Below are 15,737 nucleotides of genomic sequence, written 5' to 3'. Positions count from 1 at the left end.
GGGGGAGGGCAGCAAGGCCTGCTTCAGAGGGGGCGGTCAGTCTCCCCCCCCCAAAGAGCTGGAGGCAACAGGATGGGTGTTCTTCCACCTTTATTGTTCAGGAACAGGTAGCCCACCCAAGAACACAGCCCCACATCTCCCCCCAAGCACGAAGAGCTTCAGATATAGCTGCCCTCACCCCAAGCAGAGCATGGGCACAACCCCCCCCCCACTAGGGAGTCTTCCATGGGGGTGCTTGGATGCCTGCTTCCCCCGGAACCTCAAGCAGCGAATTGGGGGGGGGATGACCAAACACTCTCAGAAGCGGGCCCCTCCCTCTCCATCCCGCCATGGTAGAGGGGCCGGGGGTGCCCTAAAGTGGCAGAGTGCGATGGGAAGGGGGGCTCCCATGAGACTTCAATTAATACAGAATCAGCAGGAACAAAGAGATTTGTGCCCCCCCCCCCCAATAGGATATGAGGCTTCTACCCACCTTGGAACTGTTGGGGGTGGGGTGGGGGGGAGGCAGCAAAGTTTGAAGTTCTGCCTTTTTGCTCCAAAAACGGATTTTGCTTCACGCTGCATCTGCCCCTCCCCACTTAGGACCCCTCCCTTTCCCCCCCCCCCCTTTAGGACATCGAACAGGTCCATCGTCCCCGGCCCGCCTACCACACAAAGCAAGGGGAAGACCCCTCCCCAAGTCTCTGCTGCCCTGGATTTCCCCATCGCCACCCCTAAGGCATCTGTGGGGTGGGGGGCTGCGGAATACCCCTACAGCTGTGCCCAGGCAGGCCCCCATCCCGTCCGCCACCTGCACCTGGGCACTACGACTACTACGCCGATCCAAGCAAACTGCGGTGCAGGCCCAAGGAACCCACGGACTGCAGAGACAGCGCCCTGCCCATCGGGGGCTGTCCTCACCCACCACCCCTCCTACGAGGCAGTATCTTCCCCACTGCCCCCTGGAAAAGGGGACGTAGGAGCAGCCACCTGGCAGAATCACTGAGCACCGGCATTCTCCTGCTGCAGGTTGGGTGCCGATCTCTGCCGGCGCATGCGGGGTGGGGTGTGTCCCTCCAGGACGCCAGAACGGCGCTGCGGGTAGGGCTGGTGCTGGTGAGGGTAATAGTTATGCTTGCGTGGGGGATGCTGTTCCTGCCCTCTGCCCTTGCTGCGCCAGCCCCGTGGGCCCCCTTCCAGGGAGTGGCGCCGGGCAGGCTGCTTCGGCGGCATGGTGGGACTGGCGTGGCTGTTGGGGACGGGGGCCCGAGGCGTCTCCTCAGCAGGGGCCCCTTCCTTCTCCTCGCCCACCATGAAGGCGGTGCTGGGCCCCCACGAGTAGCGGTGTTGCGGGTTGCTCTTGAAAGGGAAGCGCAGCTTACAGTCCTGCGGGGGGATGAAGCGGCTGGGCCCCCGGCGCTGTTGCGGCTGCTGCGGCTGCAGGTTCTGCAGGCGCAGCTGCTCTTGGCGGAGCCAACGGAGGCGTCCTCGGCGGAAGGCGGGGTCCTTCTTCATGAGGTGGGAGACCCGGTCGCAGGGCAAGGAGCCCTCTTCTTCCTGGGGAGCCAGGGCATCCCGCGAGCCCCCGGGCTCCCCCTCAGCGGCAAAAGCTCGGCCCTCCTGGGCCAACAGCAGCGACTGCCACTCCTGCTCCAGCTCTTCGTCTTCCTGGGGGGGCAGAGGATTGGGGAGATGGCAGGGGGGGTTCGGAGGAAGGGTACTTCTTCCCCAGAGTGGGTCAGGCCAGACACAAGGTGGGGAGGAACTATGTGGGGAGGGAGGGAAGAATTGGGGCTTGTGGCCAGGGACACCGAGGGAGGGGGGCAGTGGTGGGTTCTGGATCCCAGTGCAACCGGTACGCTGCGCACGGGGTTGGGCATCCTAGACAGACACGCATGCTGTGTGCACATGTGCATGCCACTGCCCTGCGACACCCAGCTGGCCGGTGGAGGCTTCGCAGGCGCCACACGCTGTGCATGCGTGTGCAATGGGCCGGTCACGTTATCAAAAGGCCTTGGAGGGCGGGTGGGCCAAATGAGCCATTAGACTGGTACGGTGGCCGTTTCTCCCGGCTACTACCGGTACAGCCGTACGGGGCCGTACCGCCCAGAACCCACCAGTGGTGCGGGGGGGTCTTCCATTTATTTCCTGCGTGCGTGTGACTCCAGCTCAAACAAGCCACAGTTCTGCCCACCCCCACCCCGTGGGCACAGCAGGAGGGGTAAAGGGGCCTTGGGGAAACCCTGCTGCCCGCCTGGGCACCTGCTCACCTGGGTCGAGACGGGGATGACCTGCTCCATCTTCACCACCCGGTCTCGCAGTGACCGGATCTCCTCGTCCTTCATGTTGTTCTGGAGCTTCACTTCCTGCAGAATGTCCGTCAGCTTGTCGATATGCGCCCGGAGGTCGCTGACTTCTATGCCCGGCGTGCTGACCCGGGTCTCCGCGTTCCCAGGTGCCGGACTGCCTCCCGTGGGACCTTCCGACTCGCCCACGCCCACCGTGTCCCAGACGTCCCTGGCCACTGCGCGCCAGCTCTCACGCTCGCTTGTGTCGCGCCGGCCGTAGAGGCGGCAGAGCTCCTTCATCTTGACGATGCTCATGGCCTCGATCTCCTGGCGGGAGTGCCGGAAGTCGTTGAGGGCCACCTCGTAGCAGATCTCCTTGACCGCCTGCATCTTCAGGTCAGCCAAGGTCAGCCAGCGGGGGTCCTTGGCTGCCCGTCGGCGCTGTGGGATCTGGTACACCCGGAGCGGCTCCCGCTTCTTGCCCGAGCTGGGCAGGCCGCAGCGGCGTACAATTGTCTGCACTTTGGTGGCCGGCAGCTTCTCCCGCAGCAAGGAAATGAGGCGCCAGCTCTCCTCGCACGAGCGCTTGTCCGAATCGTCACCACTGTCCGAATCTGCATACTGGGAATTTGGGGGATGAGGGGGGGGGGTGTTTGAGATCAAGTGGTCCAGCAGAAAGAGACATGAAAGACAAACACTCCCTCCACTTATGAGCTCAACATTTCTGAGACAGTTGTTAAGTAGGCTTGGTCCCGTTTTACCACATTTCGTGCCAAAGTTCTTAAGTGAATCCCTGCAATCAAATTAGCAGCCTGGCTGGAAAGTGAATATCCAGCATTGATTTTGCTTGGCAGGCGGCCACAAAACAGAATCTTGTGACACACACACACACCCCAAGAGGCTGCGACCGTCGTAAATATGAGCCAGTTACCACGTGTGCGAATTCTGATTGCGTGACTACGGGGACCCCCGCAACAGTTGTGTGGAAAGTGGTCGTAAGTCACTGTCGTAACTTTGAATGGCCCCTAAACGGAAGATCATAAGTCAAGGACTGCCTGTAACGCATTGCACAGATAGTCCTTGACTTATGACCACAAGGGATGGTGTCGTTAATTGAGTCATGCCTGATTTTATGACCTTTGTGCTGCAGTTGCTCCGTAAATCAGGCCGCCATTAAAGCAAGTCTGGCTCCGCCCACTGACGCTGCTTGGGGGAAGCCAGCTGGCAGGGTCCCGCATGCACGGGAGGGCCCGGAAGACGCCCACATACCAGCCGCTGTTGTTCCAGGATCAGGTCGGCTTCCTCCTTCTCTCGGCGGTACTGCGTCTCCAGGTCCTGCAGCCTGACCCATGGCGGGGGGGAGGGGGGAAGCCGGACGGTCAAACGAGGACCCTGAGCAGCTTCATCCACCCAATCCCCCTCCCCAGGGACCCCCTTCCACAGCAGGATCAAAGCTGCAGGGGATCTTTCACCGCCAGGAGGAAGCAGGGCCCAGAGGAAGGGCAAGCCCTGTGCCCCCTGTGCCCCACGGCTGCCCACAGCTAGCTTTGCCCACCTCTTCTCCATCTCCATCTTGATGTCGATGCCCTGCTTCTCCAGCAGCTCCCTCTGGGCAAAGTTCCAGTCCACGGGCTCCGCCTGGCCCTCGGGGGGCACGCTGCGCTCACGCTCCATCCGGGCCTGCTCGGGGTGGTTGAAGCGGAAGACGTGGTTCTTGCCCATCACCACACGGTTGCCTGATGGGGGAGCAGGGCGGAGGGCCAAGTCGTCAGCTGCGCTTCCAAGGGGGCCTTCAGTCCAGGAGAGCCCCCGCCCCCTTTCCCCTGGGGCTGGTTGCCCACCGAAAGGACTCCCTAGCAGTGAGGGGGCAGCTCCCCGCCTGAGGAGGAGTCTCTGAAGCCACACAGCCCTCCCGGCAAACGTCATGGTGGAGGTGGCGGTGGTGGAGGGGGGGCTTTGAGGCTGCAGCCCCCTTCCCTGCGCAGGACAGACCCCAGCACTACCTGATCGCAGCACCTGGGCCTCCATCACCTCCTTCCCGTTGATGTACGTCTCAGCCCCGCTGCAGGGCTCCAGGGTGACCACGACTGCGGAGGAGACAGGCAGGGATCAGGGCCCCGGGTCCTCGGGAAGCAGCCCACACCGGTGGGGCCGAGGAAGAGTTGACCACAGCCCCAGGCTAAGTGCCAGGCGTGCAGAAGAGTGGGTGGCAGCTGGACCTTGGGGCGGGCAGGGTGGTGACTGGGATACCTCCCTGCCCCCTCCCCCCCCAGTCCAGGAAGACCCCCGAACAAGGCAATACCTGCTGCCGCCTGCTGCCCCGTGGCCGGGCCCCCCTGCTCCAGGCAAGCACAAAGAGAGGGGAGAGGAGACTCGGTTATCCTGACCGCCTCTGGCAGTCGCCCCGGAGGGAGGAGCTGCACCTGTCCTGAGCCTCACCTTCTCCCGACTCGCATGTGACGCTGCGGAAAACGCAGTGCTGCTCCTGGATGAACTGGCCACTCAGGCGGATGTCGGCGTTCTGCTGCCCAACTCTAGGCGGGAGAGTGGAGGGGATCAGGCCCGCTGGCCTCGCCCTGTCCGCCAGCTGGAAGGGAGGCCAGCCCTCCGTCCGTCAACGCCCGGCATGGTGCAGCCTCACCTGGTGACGCCGTCTTTGAGGTGGTAGAGCAGGCACTCCGACATCAGGGGGTCCTCGTTCAGGTTCACCAAGTGGGGAGTCTGGGGAGGGCAGACAAGGGCATCAGCGGGGGGCACAGCTGGAACCTCCTGTCCGTTAGTAGGGCCGGGTCCCTGTGCAGCCAGGCTCCGGGGGTTGGAGGGGGCAGCCTTTGCAGGTGCACCACACAACACCTTTGGGGCTGGGGAGGGGGAGATTCTCCACGGGGCAGACTCCCAATGAGTCCGTTGCACGCGGGGCTTACCTTCTTGGGGGAAAAGACGCCAACGGTGCCCCCGTCCTCTCGAAGAGCCACGCCCATCTCCGCCAGGAGGGCTTCCCTGCAGCAAAGACAAGAGACCCCACGGCTGGGTCACTGGCAGAGCCAAAGGAAGCTGGCCTGGGGCACCACGGTGGCCGTGGGCAGAGGGGCCTCCGGTTGGATCAGCACCGTCGCTGGGGAAGCCGCAAACCTCCCGCTCGGGTGCTACGTCCCAGGAGCGCCACCACCTGTCAGAGCTGGCGGCTGGCGGCTTCTCCCGCAGGGAGGCCACCCTGCCTGCCTGAGCGCTTCTCTGAGGCACAGCGGACAGAGGCGGCTCAGATTCCTCCCCTGGGGGCTCCCGGACGGCTTTGGGCCCTTATTCCCCCCCCCCAGGAAAGAAGCTGCAAATAAACATGCAGCCCCACCGAGCAGACCCTCCAGGGGGCAGTGAGGTGGGGGGCAACCTGCACTCACCTCTCCATCCGCATGGCCTCCGTTTTCCGCAGTTTTTCTTCCCAGGTTTCATTCAACTCCGCAATGATCCTCTCCGTCTCCTACAATTGGGGGGAGGGCGGGGGAGGGGGGGGGGGCTAGTAACTGAACCGGCCCTGAACCGGTTCTCACAGGGGTCCTATAGCTGCACCCACAGCGACGTCCCCTTGTTTTTGCCTCCTGCGCAGGGCAGTTTTCGTTGCACTGCACTCGGGGGGTTATGGGGCCCGTCCCGAGCGATGCAGGAGAAGCGGCAGCCAGAAGCCGCCCCTGCTGAGCAGGATGGGGCGACCTTTGGTCGTCCTGGGGGTGGAAAGGGCCCCTCGGAGGGCAGAGCCCCCCTCCCTATCAGAAAGCAGGCAAAGGACCCGAGAGGGGAATGGGGGCTTCCTCGGAGGGCCCCTCACCTGCAGCCTCTCCATGGCCTCCTCCGTGCACAGCATCTGCTCCTCCGAGTCCGGCAGCTGCCGCTCCAGCTCCCCGTTGAGGGCCAGGGGCTCCAGCAGGAGAGAGGAGGGGGCCATGGAGGCAAAGGGTGCACCGGAAACGCTCTGCCCACCACCCGGATCGGCCGGATCAGGCCCTGCAAAGGCACAAGCGAGCGATGGACCCGGCTTCCTCCAAAGGCTCCCTCAGTCCCTCGCCCTGCCTCGCTCCGAACACCTCACAGCCGTCCTGGGCAGGTGGGGGGCCCCGGAACGCCCACCCAGACCTGCCCCTACCCGAGAAGCAGGCATCCGAGAGTCCCTGGGCAGAGAGCAGCTCCCGCAGCCGGGCCACCTCCTCCTTCAGCTCCCGGATGAGCCGGGCGTTGGGGTCCTCGTTGATGATGGCGTTGCAGCGGATCTGCTTGGCACGGTCGGCGTATCTGGGGCAGGAGCAGACGGGCACTGAGACCGGGGGGGGTGAGGGGCTGGGAGAAAAGGACCTTTGCCACAGGCCCCCCCCCTCCCCATTCCTCCCCTCCCCTCCCGGGTCCCCTCCCCCACTCACCGGAGGGTGCTCAGCGTCTCCTCGTAGTTGATGTCTGCTGGGCTGAGGGCGGCGATCATGGCCGTGCGGGAGTTTCCCCCTGGAGGAAGGAGGAAGCGGAGAGGGTGGGCAACGGAAGACCCTCTGCCTGTCAACCCTTCACAAGCACAGGCTCTGTGCTCCTCAGCCCCCGCTGGAGCCTTTGGGCTGGGCAGAATCTGGGGCGCTACAGCCAAGGAATCCACAGGGGGGGCTACAGATGGTATAAGGCGCCCCCTCCCCTCTGCCACCCGGGTGAGGCTGGGGACAGACCTTCCGTTCCCTGCTTCGACTGAGCGGCTGCGGGAGCCTCTTTGCCCGCTTTCCTGCAGGGCCCCTAAGTACATGTCCCATGGTGCCCACTCAAAGAAGTGTGTGTGTGTGTGTGTGTGTGTTGGGTGGGCGTGTCCCTCCGGACCTCGTCAGGTGTTGCTCAGCTACTCACCCAAGTTCTCCTTCAGCAGCCAGGTAAGCACCGAGTCCCGGTATGGGATGAATTCGGATTTCTTCTTCTTGTGGTTGCTTTGCTGGGGGGGGGGAGAGGGGGGGTGGGCAAGAGGGGAAGTGAGTGGGGGGAAGAGGGTCGCCCAGGGCCCCAGGGAGGAAAGGCGCCCACAGAGCCCACCGTGCCTACCCTCACTCCCAAAGCCTCCAGCCGAGAATCCAAGGGCCTCGTCCCATCTCTTGCTCCAACCCCCCCTACTCCCTCCCTAAAGACCCCCCCCTCCCCGCCCCCGATCTCTCCACCCCCCTGGACTCGCTCACCATCTCGGCCAAGGCAGAGATGACTTTGCCCAGAGTGGTCAGGGATTTGTTGATGTTGGCACCTTCCTGGAAGAGAGATTCCACTCTGAGCCCCACGGAGGGGGAGGAAGGACGGGGCGTGCCCTGCCCCCCCACCCCCCACCCTGCCTGGGACAGGGGAGACCCGGCCCAACTTTGCCCCCTTGCCTTGAGCCTCATGCCCTTCGCCCCCGACGAGTCCGCTCGCTCGCTGCCCGCCAGGTCCACCAAGCTGATCTTGCTAACCTGGGGAGAAGGGGAGGGGGCCACAGGGTGAGGGCTGTCTTCAGGGGCCCCAAACCGATGCAGCACGAGCTCCCCCCGTGCTACCCGATCCCGAGCCACCCGATCCCCCAGAGCAGGGCTCCATCCTACCAGAGCCCCAGGCCGGGAATGCCGTAAGCAGCTGGCCTCCCATGAAAAGCGCCCATCCCACCTCGAGGGTCTCCAAGGGGCCCTTCCACACTCCTCCAGGAGGGCCCCTCGCCAGAGACCCCCGCAGCTGGGCCGCCTCCTAGACGTGAGCGGCCTCCCCACCTTCTCAGCATCCAAGTCGGTGAGCTCATCGTGCCGGCGCTGGGTGAAGACGATGGTGAAGACGGCATGGGAGCGGCTGCTGGTTTCGTTCATGTTGGTGGCAGCCACAGTCCTGGGAGGGGAGGGGGCGGGAGAGGGGGTGGGTTCCTTTCCTGGAGCAGCCAATCCGGGACCCCCGCCCGCACTCTGCCCTCGGAGCAGCCCCCGCACAGGCCTAGCTGGGCCCCCGCCCTCCTTGGCCCAGGGACCCCCGCCCGACCCCCCACCCCCGGCAGGGCCTGACCTGGCCTTGTTGCCACAGTCCATGAGGTCGGCGATGTCCTCGAAAGACCTGACGGCCAGCTTGGAGAGGCCCTCCACGTAGGGCCCCATGATGGGGTGTTCGCGCACCCGCAGGTTCCCACGGCTTTTGGGGCTCAGGAGGTCCCGCACGCACTCACAGTAGATCTCCATGTAGCTCACCTGGGGAGGGACGGGGGGGGGGAGGTTCAGGCGGAGGAGGGGTGCAGGGGGAGGGGGAGGGACAGCCCCCCAACGTACCTCCACAGAACAGGACAGGGAGGGCGACGCTTCCTCCGCCACTCGCAGAAAGAGGTCTTCGCAGAGCTGGAGGGAGGGAGAGGGAGGGAGAGGGAGGGGTCAGGGCTGGGGGGAATCGCCTCCCCTCCCTCCTCGGCCCAACATCCCAGCAAGAGATGGCGGGAGGGGCTTCAGGCGGGGGAGGAGCCGTCGGTGGCAGGACGGGGTGCTGAGGGGAGGTCCGGGCACCTGAGGGATGATGCCCTGCTGGCCCTCCTCCTGCTTGCCCATCATGGTGTAGGACTTGCCGGCCCCCGTCTGCCCGTAGGCGAAGATGCAGACGTTGTAGCCCTCAAAGGCGTGAAGCAGCATCTCCTCCCCAATGTCCCTGTAGACCTGCTGCTGGGAGGCGAAGTGGGGGTCGTCCTCCTGCAAGAGAGGGGGGCCTCACGTGGGCTGCCGGACGCACGGCCGGCCCCGTCCAGGGAGGGAGGGAGGGACCCCCACGCAGGACAACCAAGCGCAGCCCTCTCCCCACAGCGACACTCACCGAGGTGTGGGACCAGTAGGAGTAATCGAAGGTGAAGCTCTTGGGGGCGTCCTTGGCCTGCTTAGGGTTGGCGATGCCTGAGAGGAGGAGGAGGAGGAGAGAAGGGGAGCCCCTCTGCCACATCCGCCACTGCCAGCCTCCGCAATGGCAAAGGCAGCCTCAGCAGGAGGACACGGCTGCCTTCAAGCACCGGAGGAGGCTGTGCCTGGGAACCCGGCTTCAACTGCCTGGGCAGCCAGCAGCTGCATCTGGAAGGCTCCCAGGCCAGGCCAGGTGAGGGAGGGGGGGCATGGTTTGGGCTAGGATACCCAAGCGGGCAAGTGTGCCAGCTCGCACTCTCACCCAAGTGGGCCCTGCCTGCCTCTCTCGCACGGGCGCAGCCCACTCAAAGCATGGCATCAGAGGACTTTCCTCAGGGCAGCCAAGCCATGGAGGGCCAGGTGGGACTCGAGGACACGAGGCCTCTCCCTCCTCCACGGATGCCACTCCTTTTAACAAGTCCGGGGTAGACTGCCATTGAACCTGGAGGCTCTTATTCACAATCGCTTAGGCTCCGGAAGCCAAGCGGAGTGTCAAGGCCACCCGCAGCGTCTGAAAGTTACTTCCCCAGGGCCCTTTCCCCCCAGACACCCCCAGCGGGATGGCCCCCCCCAGCAACCCCCCCCTCGCTACGTGGCTTCGTCCTTCTCTCTGGGGGAGCCGGTGGGAAACTCACAGGTGGTGGGTCCTTGCATCTGGATGACGCAGCTGGACGCATGGCTGATCTCTCGGGCATTGAAGGGCCGCACCCGGACGGCCACTTTGACGGACGCGCCGGCCATCCTGGCTCCCTCCGGGCAGCAGCTGGGCTGCAGGTTACCTGTGGGGAGAGGAGGGGCAGAAGGAGCCTTGAGCGCGGGAGGCTGCAGCTGCACCCCAGGCAAAGGGGGGCCCTGGTTGCACCCCCCCCACCCGAGCTCCAGTCCTGGCACTGACCCTCCACCCAGAAGGCGCCCCACAACCCACCCACTTCCGAGGGGGAAAGGCAGCCGGGTGAAACGCAGGGCAGGAACCAGCTGGACCACCCACCCGCCCCCACGGCACCCACCCCCATCCTTGGGAAAGGCAGCCCCCTTTCCCACTTGGGACGCCCAGCAAAAGCCACCAGGGGATTTAGGCGTCTGGGGCGTGTGTGTGTGTGTGCGTGGGGGCGCACTTGGCTCCTTCATTGGGGGTGAAGGGCAGGTAACCAGGCTGGCTCAGCGCTTACTTCTGCCCAAGGGACCCCCCTCTCCACGGCCCTGCAATTCCCCCCCTCCAGGAAGAAGGGAGCAGCTGCTTCCTTCGGGGGGGGGGGGGGGGCAGAGGTGTCCCCCTCCCCCTTGGCCAGGAGGTGAGGAGGAAGGCTGGACCGGACATCTCCGCTTCCTTCCCTCCCACGGCCCTTCATGAGCCTCTTCCTGGAAGGCCAATGTAGCCCCCACCCACCCACCGGCTGGAGAGTGCCCCCTTCTGGCCAGCCAGGTGTTGTGGGAACCTGCTCAGGTCAGGCTAGATCCCCCCCTCAGCCTCCTCCAGACCCTCCCCAACCTTGTCCCCAGAGGTCAGCCAGGGGTGGGGCAGCAACAGCCTCTTCCGTAAAGCTGCCAGGGGGTGGGGGTGGCCCCTTCTACGCACATCCGGCCTGAGGGCCAACCGTCCAGCCACTCCAAGGCCAACAGCTGCCCACCCACCCCCGGCTTCCTCCTGCAGACCTCCCCCCTCCCCTCCCCATGGCACCAGGCCCAGGCGTGGCCTCTGCCTCCTCCAGCCACCCTTCGCACGGACCTCTGGCCAGAAACCTACAATCCCCAGGATCATCACTGCCAGCCAAAATCACCCACGGGGAATTGGGGTGCTGCCCGTGCCAACCCCGCCTTCTTGCCGCTGAATTGCCACCTGGGGGCTCCCATGGTCCCTGCCCCGTTGGCAAGTCTCCCCCTTCCCCAGATGGCCGACTTCCCCCCATTGTGCGGAGCCCCCCCCTGGCTGCGCTTCCTGCGCACAACCAGCCCAGATAAACACCGTCCCGGCCCTCGCTTGGCAGGACAGGCTGGGTGAGTCACAGCGATGCCAGGCAGGCGGGGCCCAAGGCCTGACTGCCTTCTGCTGAGGGGCCCGGACCCCCTCCCACACCCCTCCCCGCAGGAAGGCAGCCTTGAGTCCGGCTGCAGACTCAGCCTGCCAGGGGCCAACCGGGGTCTCCGCCTTCTCCCCACTCTGGGCCTGGCGTGCAGGGCCCCGGCGCCTTTCCTCCTGCAATGTGAGCCCAAGGGCATCGGACGGAGGCTCTTCCCTCACATGACGCCTGGTGACAGCAAAACACCCAATTATTTTTAGCCGAGGCAGCTGTTCCCTGGGAGGACGGAGCCTCCCTCCTCCTCCTCCTCCTCCTCCAGGCACACCTACGCACACTCGGGGGCCTGGGCCCTTGCACAAGCACCCCGTGCAGGGAAGCCCCGCCCGCCCGGGCCCAAGCGCCAGCGAGGCATCCAGGGCACGGAGAGGAACGGCCCCTGCCCGACCTGGTGACGCCCCACCCAAACCGTCCAGAGGACACCAGGCCTGCTCAGCAGCCCAGGCTCCTTGGGGCAGGGGGGGGGCAACATCTTCTATTCATGTCGTAATTCTTCCAGGGGGCTCCGGGGCGTCTTGTGGGGCTCCACAGAAGCCGGGAGTGGCCAAGTGGGCCCTTGTGCGGAGGTTGTGCAGTTGTCTTGGGTGCGAGTCAGGCGATTCTTCTGGCTTCCTCCCAAGCCCCCCCCCCCCCCGAGGCTGAAAGGGAGGCCAGAGCAGCTTGGAGGGGGAGTCCTGTGGGGGCAAAGGCAGCCCCTCCCCACTCTCTCTCCTGCTCCTGTGCGGGGGGAGGGAGGCCACGTGAGAAGAGGCTGTTGCTGCCCCCTACCCCCCAGCAGTCTCCCCCCTTGCAGGCCGCTCTAGCCCTCTGCCCCCCCCCCAGAGGGAGGAAGAGGCTTTGGGGAGGAAGAGAGACCCCCTGCGTTCCCTGGCAACAGAACTGCCCTCCTCTCGGTGCCCCCCTGCAGTTCAGGGCAGAGAGGCAAATGCTGCCCCCAGAAGCTGACCTTGGCCTGCCCATCTCTGCCAACTGCCCCCCTTCCTCCCAGGCAGGGCGGGTCCCTTTGCTGCGACCACCCCACAGCGGAAGTAGGACTCAGGCTAACCCCGGGGGCTGCCCCCCCCCAAGAGAGGCCAGGCAACCAGAAGGGGAAAGCAAAGGTGGCGGGCGAGGGGGGGGGCAAGTCAAGCTACGCCCATCTGCCCAGGTTCCCCTCAGGGGCTCTGCTTCCCTGGCCCTGAAGACAGATGGCAGGGATTAGACAGACCCCAGCCCCAAAAGCTCTGGGATCCTCATCCTGGGTTGACCCCACCCCCCCAACCCGCCCTGGGGCCCCAAGCGCTTCTCAAGGCCTCTGGGCAGGCCCTGGCCGGCTGCCTCTCGCTTTCCCCCTTCAGCCCCTCTCCTGCCTGAGACCCCCGAGCAAGAGGGCTCTGGGATGCTGCTGGCTGTAGACCCATACGCACACCCTGCCCGTCTGCCGGGGGGGGGGAGCTGTCCTTGCCCCGGGAACCCCGACTGTGTGCCAACCCGGAGGGAGATCCCAGTCCCTGGGCTGTTCAGGACCCTTGCCCAGACAGAGCAAAAGACACGAGGGAAGCCCCCTCCTCCTTTATGGGAAAGCTCCTCTGTCTGGCTGATCCCCAGCAAAACTCTTGGGGCACCACACACAAATGGGTGCTTGGCCCCACGGCCCCTTCCCACGCTCCCCCCTCCCCTTTGGAGAGGCACCAGGGGGACTCACCTACCAGAGGAGGGGTCCGGACCTCTTCCCCTCACCCCTCCCTTTGGGGCAGATGGCTGAGCCCCCACAACAAAGTCCCGCATGCTGAAGCCGGCCAGATTCCGGTAGTCCGGCTCACTGGGGGTGGGGCCAAGGATTCAGACCACTCTGGGGGCCCTCAGCCTGCGGGGGACTCTGCCAGGAAACCGGGGGGGGGGGGGGAAGTAAGACTTTAATTGGTGCTTCTTGGCCCCAAGTTCTGCTAATCCTGTAATCACCTGCCAAGCAGGTAGGAAGCAGGCACACGTCCTCTGGAAAACGCCCCAGCCCCTCTGCTCTGGCAGGAAGGGGCAGGGATAACCCCTCCATCCCCCCCCCCCCCAGAGAGGAGAGCAAATGTCACCCAAAGCGGAAGGAGAGTTTTAAGCCTAGATCTGCTGCCTTTTTGCTGGGGCTCCTTGGTGCCGGCTGGTAAGAGGAGGAGGCAGGGCTGCCATCAGGCACGGGACCCCCGCAGAGAGCTGGAAGCCGGCGTGCCTGGACAAGGGGCAGCCCAGGCATGGCAGAGAAGCAGGGAGGGGCTGCTGGCTCGCAAAAGGGGAGGCTCTGAAGGTTGGCAGGCCACGAGGAGCTGAGGGGCAGCCATCGCGCCCTGCGGTCAGCAGGACTGAGGCGGGAGAAGAGCAGGGCAGCACCCGTCTCTCCCCTGCTGCCCCGGGAGGATTCCTACAATACCTAAGAAGCCTCTGACGGAGGCCCTAAGGAATCCGGCTCTTCAGAAGGGAGCAACCCTCCTCCTCCTCCTCCGCTGGGGAAGGCAGGGCAAAGAGAGGCCGGAGAGCCTTCAGCAGATGTCGGAAGGCCTGGCAAATCTCTTGCAATTGGGGAGGGGGCCAATGGCTGCGTCTGGCCTCCATCCCACCAGCCAAGAGAGCTGGAAATCTGGGCCAGGTAGTCCCAGCACCAGGGGTGGAGCTCAGAGGCGGCAACCGCCTCCCTCGTTGGGCCTCCATGCTGTGAAATGTCACCCAGGAGGTGCCAGTCCCAGAGCAGGGCAGAAGGCAGAACCCACCCACACGCCCGTGTTCTGATCTGGGCTTTCTGACAGCTCCGGAGGGGAACCCGACCTGCCGGGAAGGGCAGAGAGAAGGGCACGGCCGCATTCCTGGCTGGCTCAGCCTCGGCTCTCAAAATCGCTGCTTTATGCCAACCGGCCCCGAGAGCGGATCTCGGCACATGGGGCAAGCGGAGAAGAGGGGAGATCGACAAGAGCAGCAGCAGCAGCAGGTCAGGAAATGGCCACCGCCACCTCCCCACGTCTAAGGGCACAGCCGGCATTCCCACGGGAGGCCCCAGAGGAAGGCCCCCAAAGCCCAGGGAGCTGGCCATCACAAGGGCCGCGTCACCAGGGCCCCTTCCCTTCCTCAGCGCAGCTCCCAGCGCCAGGCTGCCCAGCTCAGCATTCGTCCAGGATCCGTCCTCCACGTGACACCCCCCCGCCCCCCATGGACCAGGCTTTGCCCAAATTGGCTCTGGGCACAAGCCAAGCCGGGGTCGGGCAAGGTGCCCCAGAGAAGCCCGGATGTCCCGAGGCCCAGCTCAGGGCAGTCAAGGAGCAGAGGGGCGATGGGGGAGCAGAGAGAGGCCGGCGGAGAGAGCCACAAGGCCGGGAGGGCTGCCCTAGACGCAGGGCAGAGGAAGGGGGCAAAGGGGCAAGGAGGCAGAGTCCGGCCCCTGGGGCACCTTCTTCCCTTGCAAGACCCTCAGGTTGGCCACCCAGGTGCCAGGCAGGGAAGGGGAGCTGCAGCAGGCAGGGCACCAGTGAAGGGGTGGGGGGGTATTATGGGATGGGCTCCCTCCCTGCCAGGCCAGCTATCAGATCGGCCTTTGGAGCCCCAGGAGGCGGAGGAGGAGGAGGAGGCGGCGGCGGCGATGAGCCGGGACTTAAGGAACGCGGGGGGGGGGGCTCAGCTCCTCTTCCCAGGGCAAAAGCAGCCCCCCCTCCCCAGAAGAGGCAGAGCCTGCAGGAGGCCCCCCACGGGGGGGGGGGCAGAGCCCAGCAGTGCCGGATCCGCCGGGCGAGACTCTCCGGTGCCTAAGAAGCCCCAGGGATTCAACACGCCAAGTCGCCCAGCAAGCCGGACCGGGGCGGGATCCGCTGCAGCCCCTCCCCGACGGCCCGGAGCGGCGGAGCCAGAGCCCCCTCCCCTCCCGGCCAGCTCGGTCTCCCGCCCCCCCGCCAGGCGACAGCCTTCCCGCCCAGGCGGCTGCAACGCGACCCCCGCCGCCCCCTCCCCTCGCCCTCCCGCCAGAGTCCCCGGCCCAGCCGCCCCCCCCCCACGTCCGCCGCCCACCTGCCGCCGCTGCTCCCTTCGCTCGGCTAGGCTCGGCGTCCTCGGGCAGCGCCCGGCAGGCGAGGCAGATGCCGGGCGGGCGGGCGGGGCGGGGCGGGATGTCGCGAGAGCGGGGAGAGCCGGCCTTCCCCGTCGGAGGGGCCTGGCGCTCTTAAAGGCCCCGCCAGGTACGACGCCCCCCACCCACCCCCGACGGCTCTACGGCGGCTGCACCCACGGGAGGGGGGGTCTCTCCCGCACCCCCCCCCCGCCCGGGATCCCCCCTCCAACAACAGGAGTACGAGCCCCGCCCCCCCCGGACCCCCCCTCCCATGCTGCCCTTTTGTTCTCGGCAGGCGCGCTCTGCGGCCTCGGAGCGCCCCCTGCCGGCCGCCGCAGGAGCGCCTCGGCCTCTGCTCCCAGGGTGCCCCGCGGCTGCCGCGCAGAGCATTCTGGGGCCGGTAGTCCCCTCGGTCTCCTGTCAGGGGCGCGCCCGGGCCTTC

At 65.9% G+C, this 15,737-nt stretch overlaps 1 protein-coding gene across 1 annotated transcript; it reads right to left on the bottom strand.

The window, feature by feature from the left end:
- Positions 1–80: 80 nt before the first annotated feature.
- LOC309400513 (kinesin-like protein KIF1C) lies at positions 81–15,401 on the bottom strand. Its single transcript, XM_081969048.1, has 22 exons — positions 15,256–15,401; positions 9,799–9,942; positions 9,084–9,160; positions 8,783–8,962; positions 8,555–8,620; positions 8,298–8,476; positions 8,015–8,126; positions 7,646–7,723; positions 7,460–7,525; positions 7,140–7,221; positions 6,677–6,755; positions 6,406–6,551; positions 6,091–6,266; positions 5,666–5,745; positions 5,192–5,267; positions 4,909–4,988; positions 4,707–4,801; positions 4,271–4,354; positions 3,823–4,003; positions 3,537–3,609; positions 2,250–2,888; positions 81–1,647 (listed from the first exon to the last, which is right to left on the bottom strand). Exons 2-22 carry the CDS (start codon positions 9,902–9,904, stop codon positions 979–981), a joined length of 3,324 nt encoding a protein of 1,107 aa, XP_081825174.1. The 5' UTR covers positions 9,905–9,942; positions 15,256–15,401; the 3' UTR covers positions 81–978.
- Positions 15,402–15,737: the final 336 nt, after the last annotated feature.

This window comes from Natrix helvetica, assembly GCF_964273705.1.
Source record: "Natrix helvetica genome assembly, chromosome: W".
NCBI lineage: Eukaryota > Metazoa > Chordata > Lepidosauria > Squamata > Natricidae > Natrix > Natrix helvetica.
This window is presented reverse-complemented; position numbering and strand designations above follow the sequence as displayed.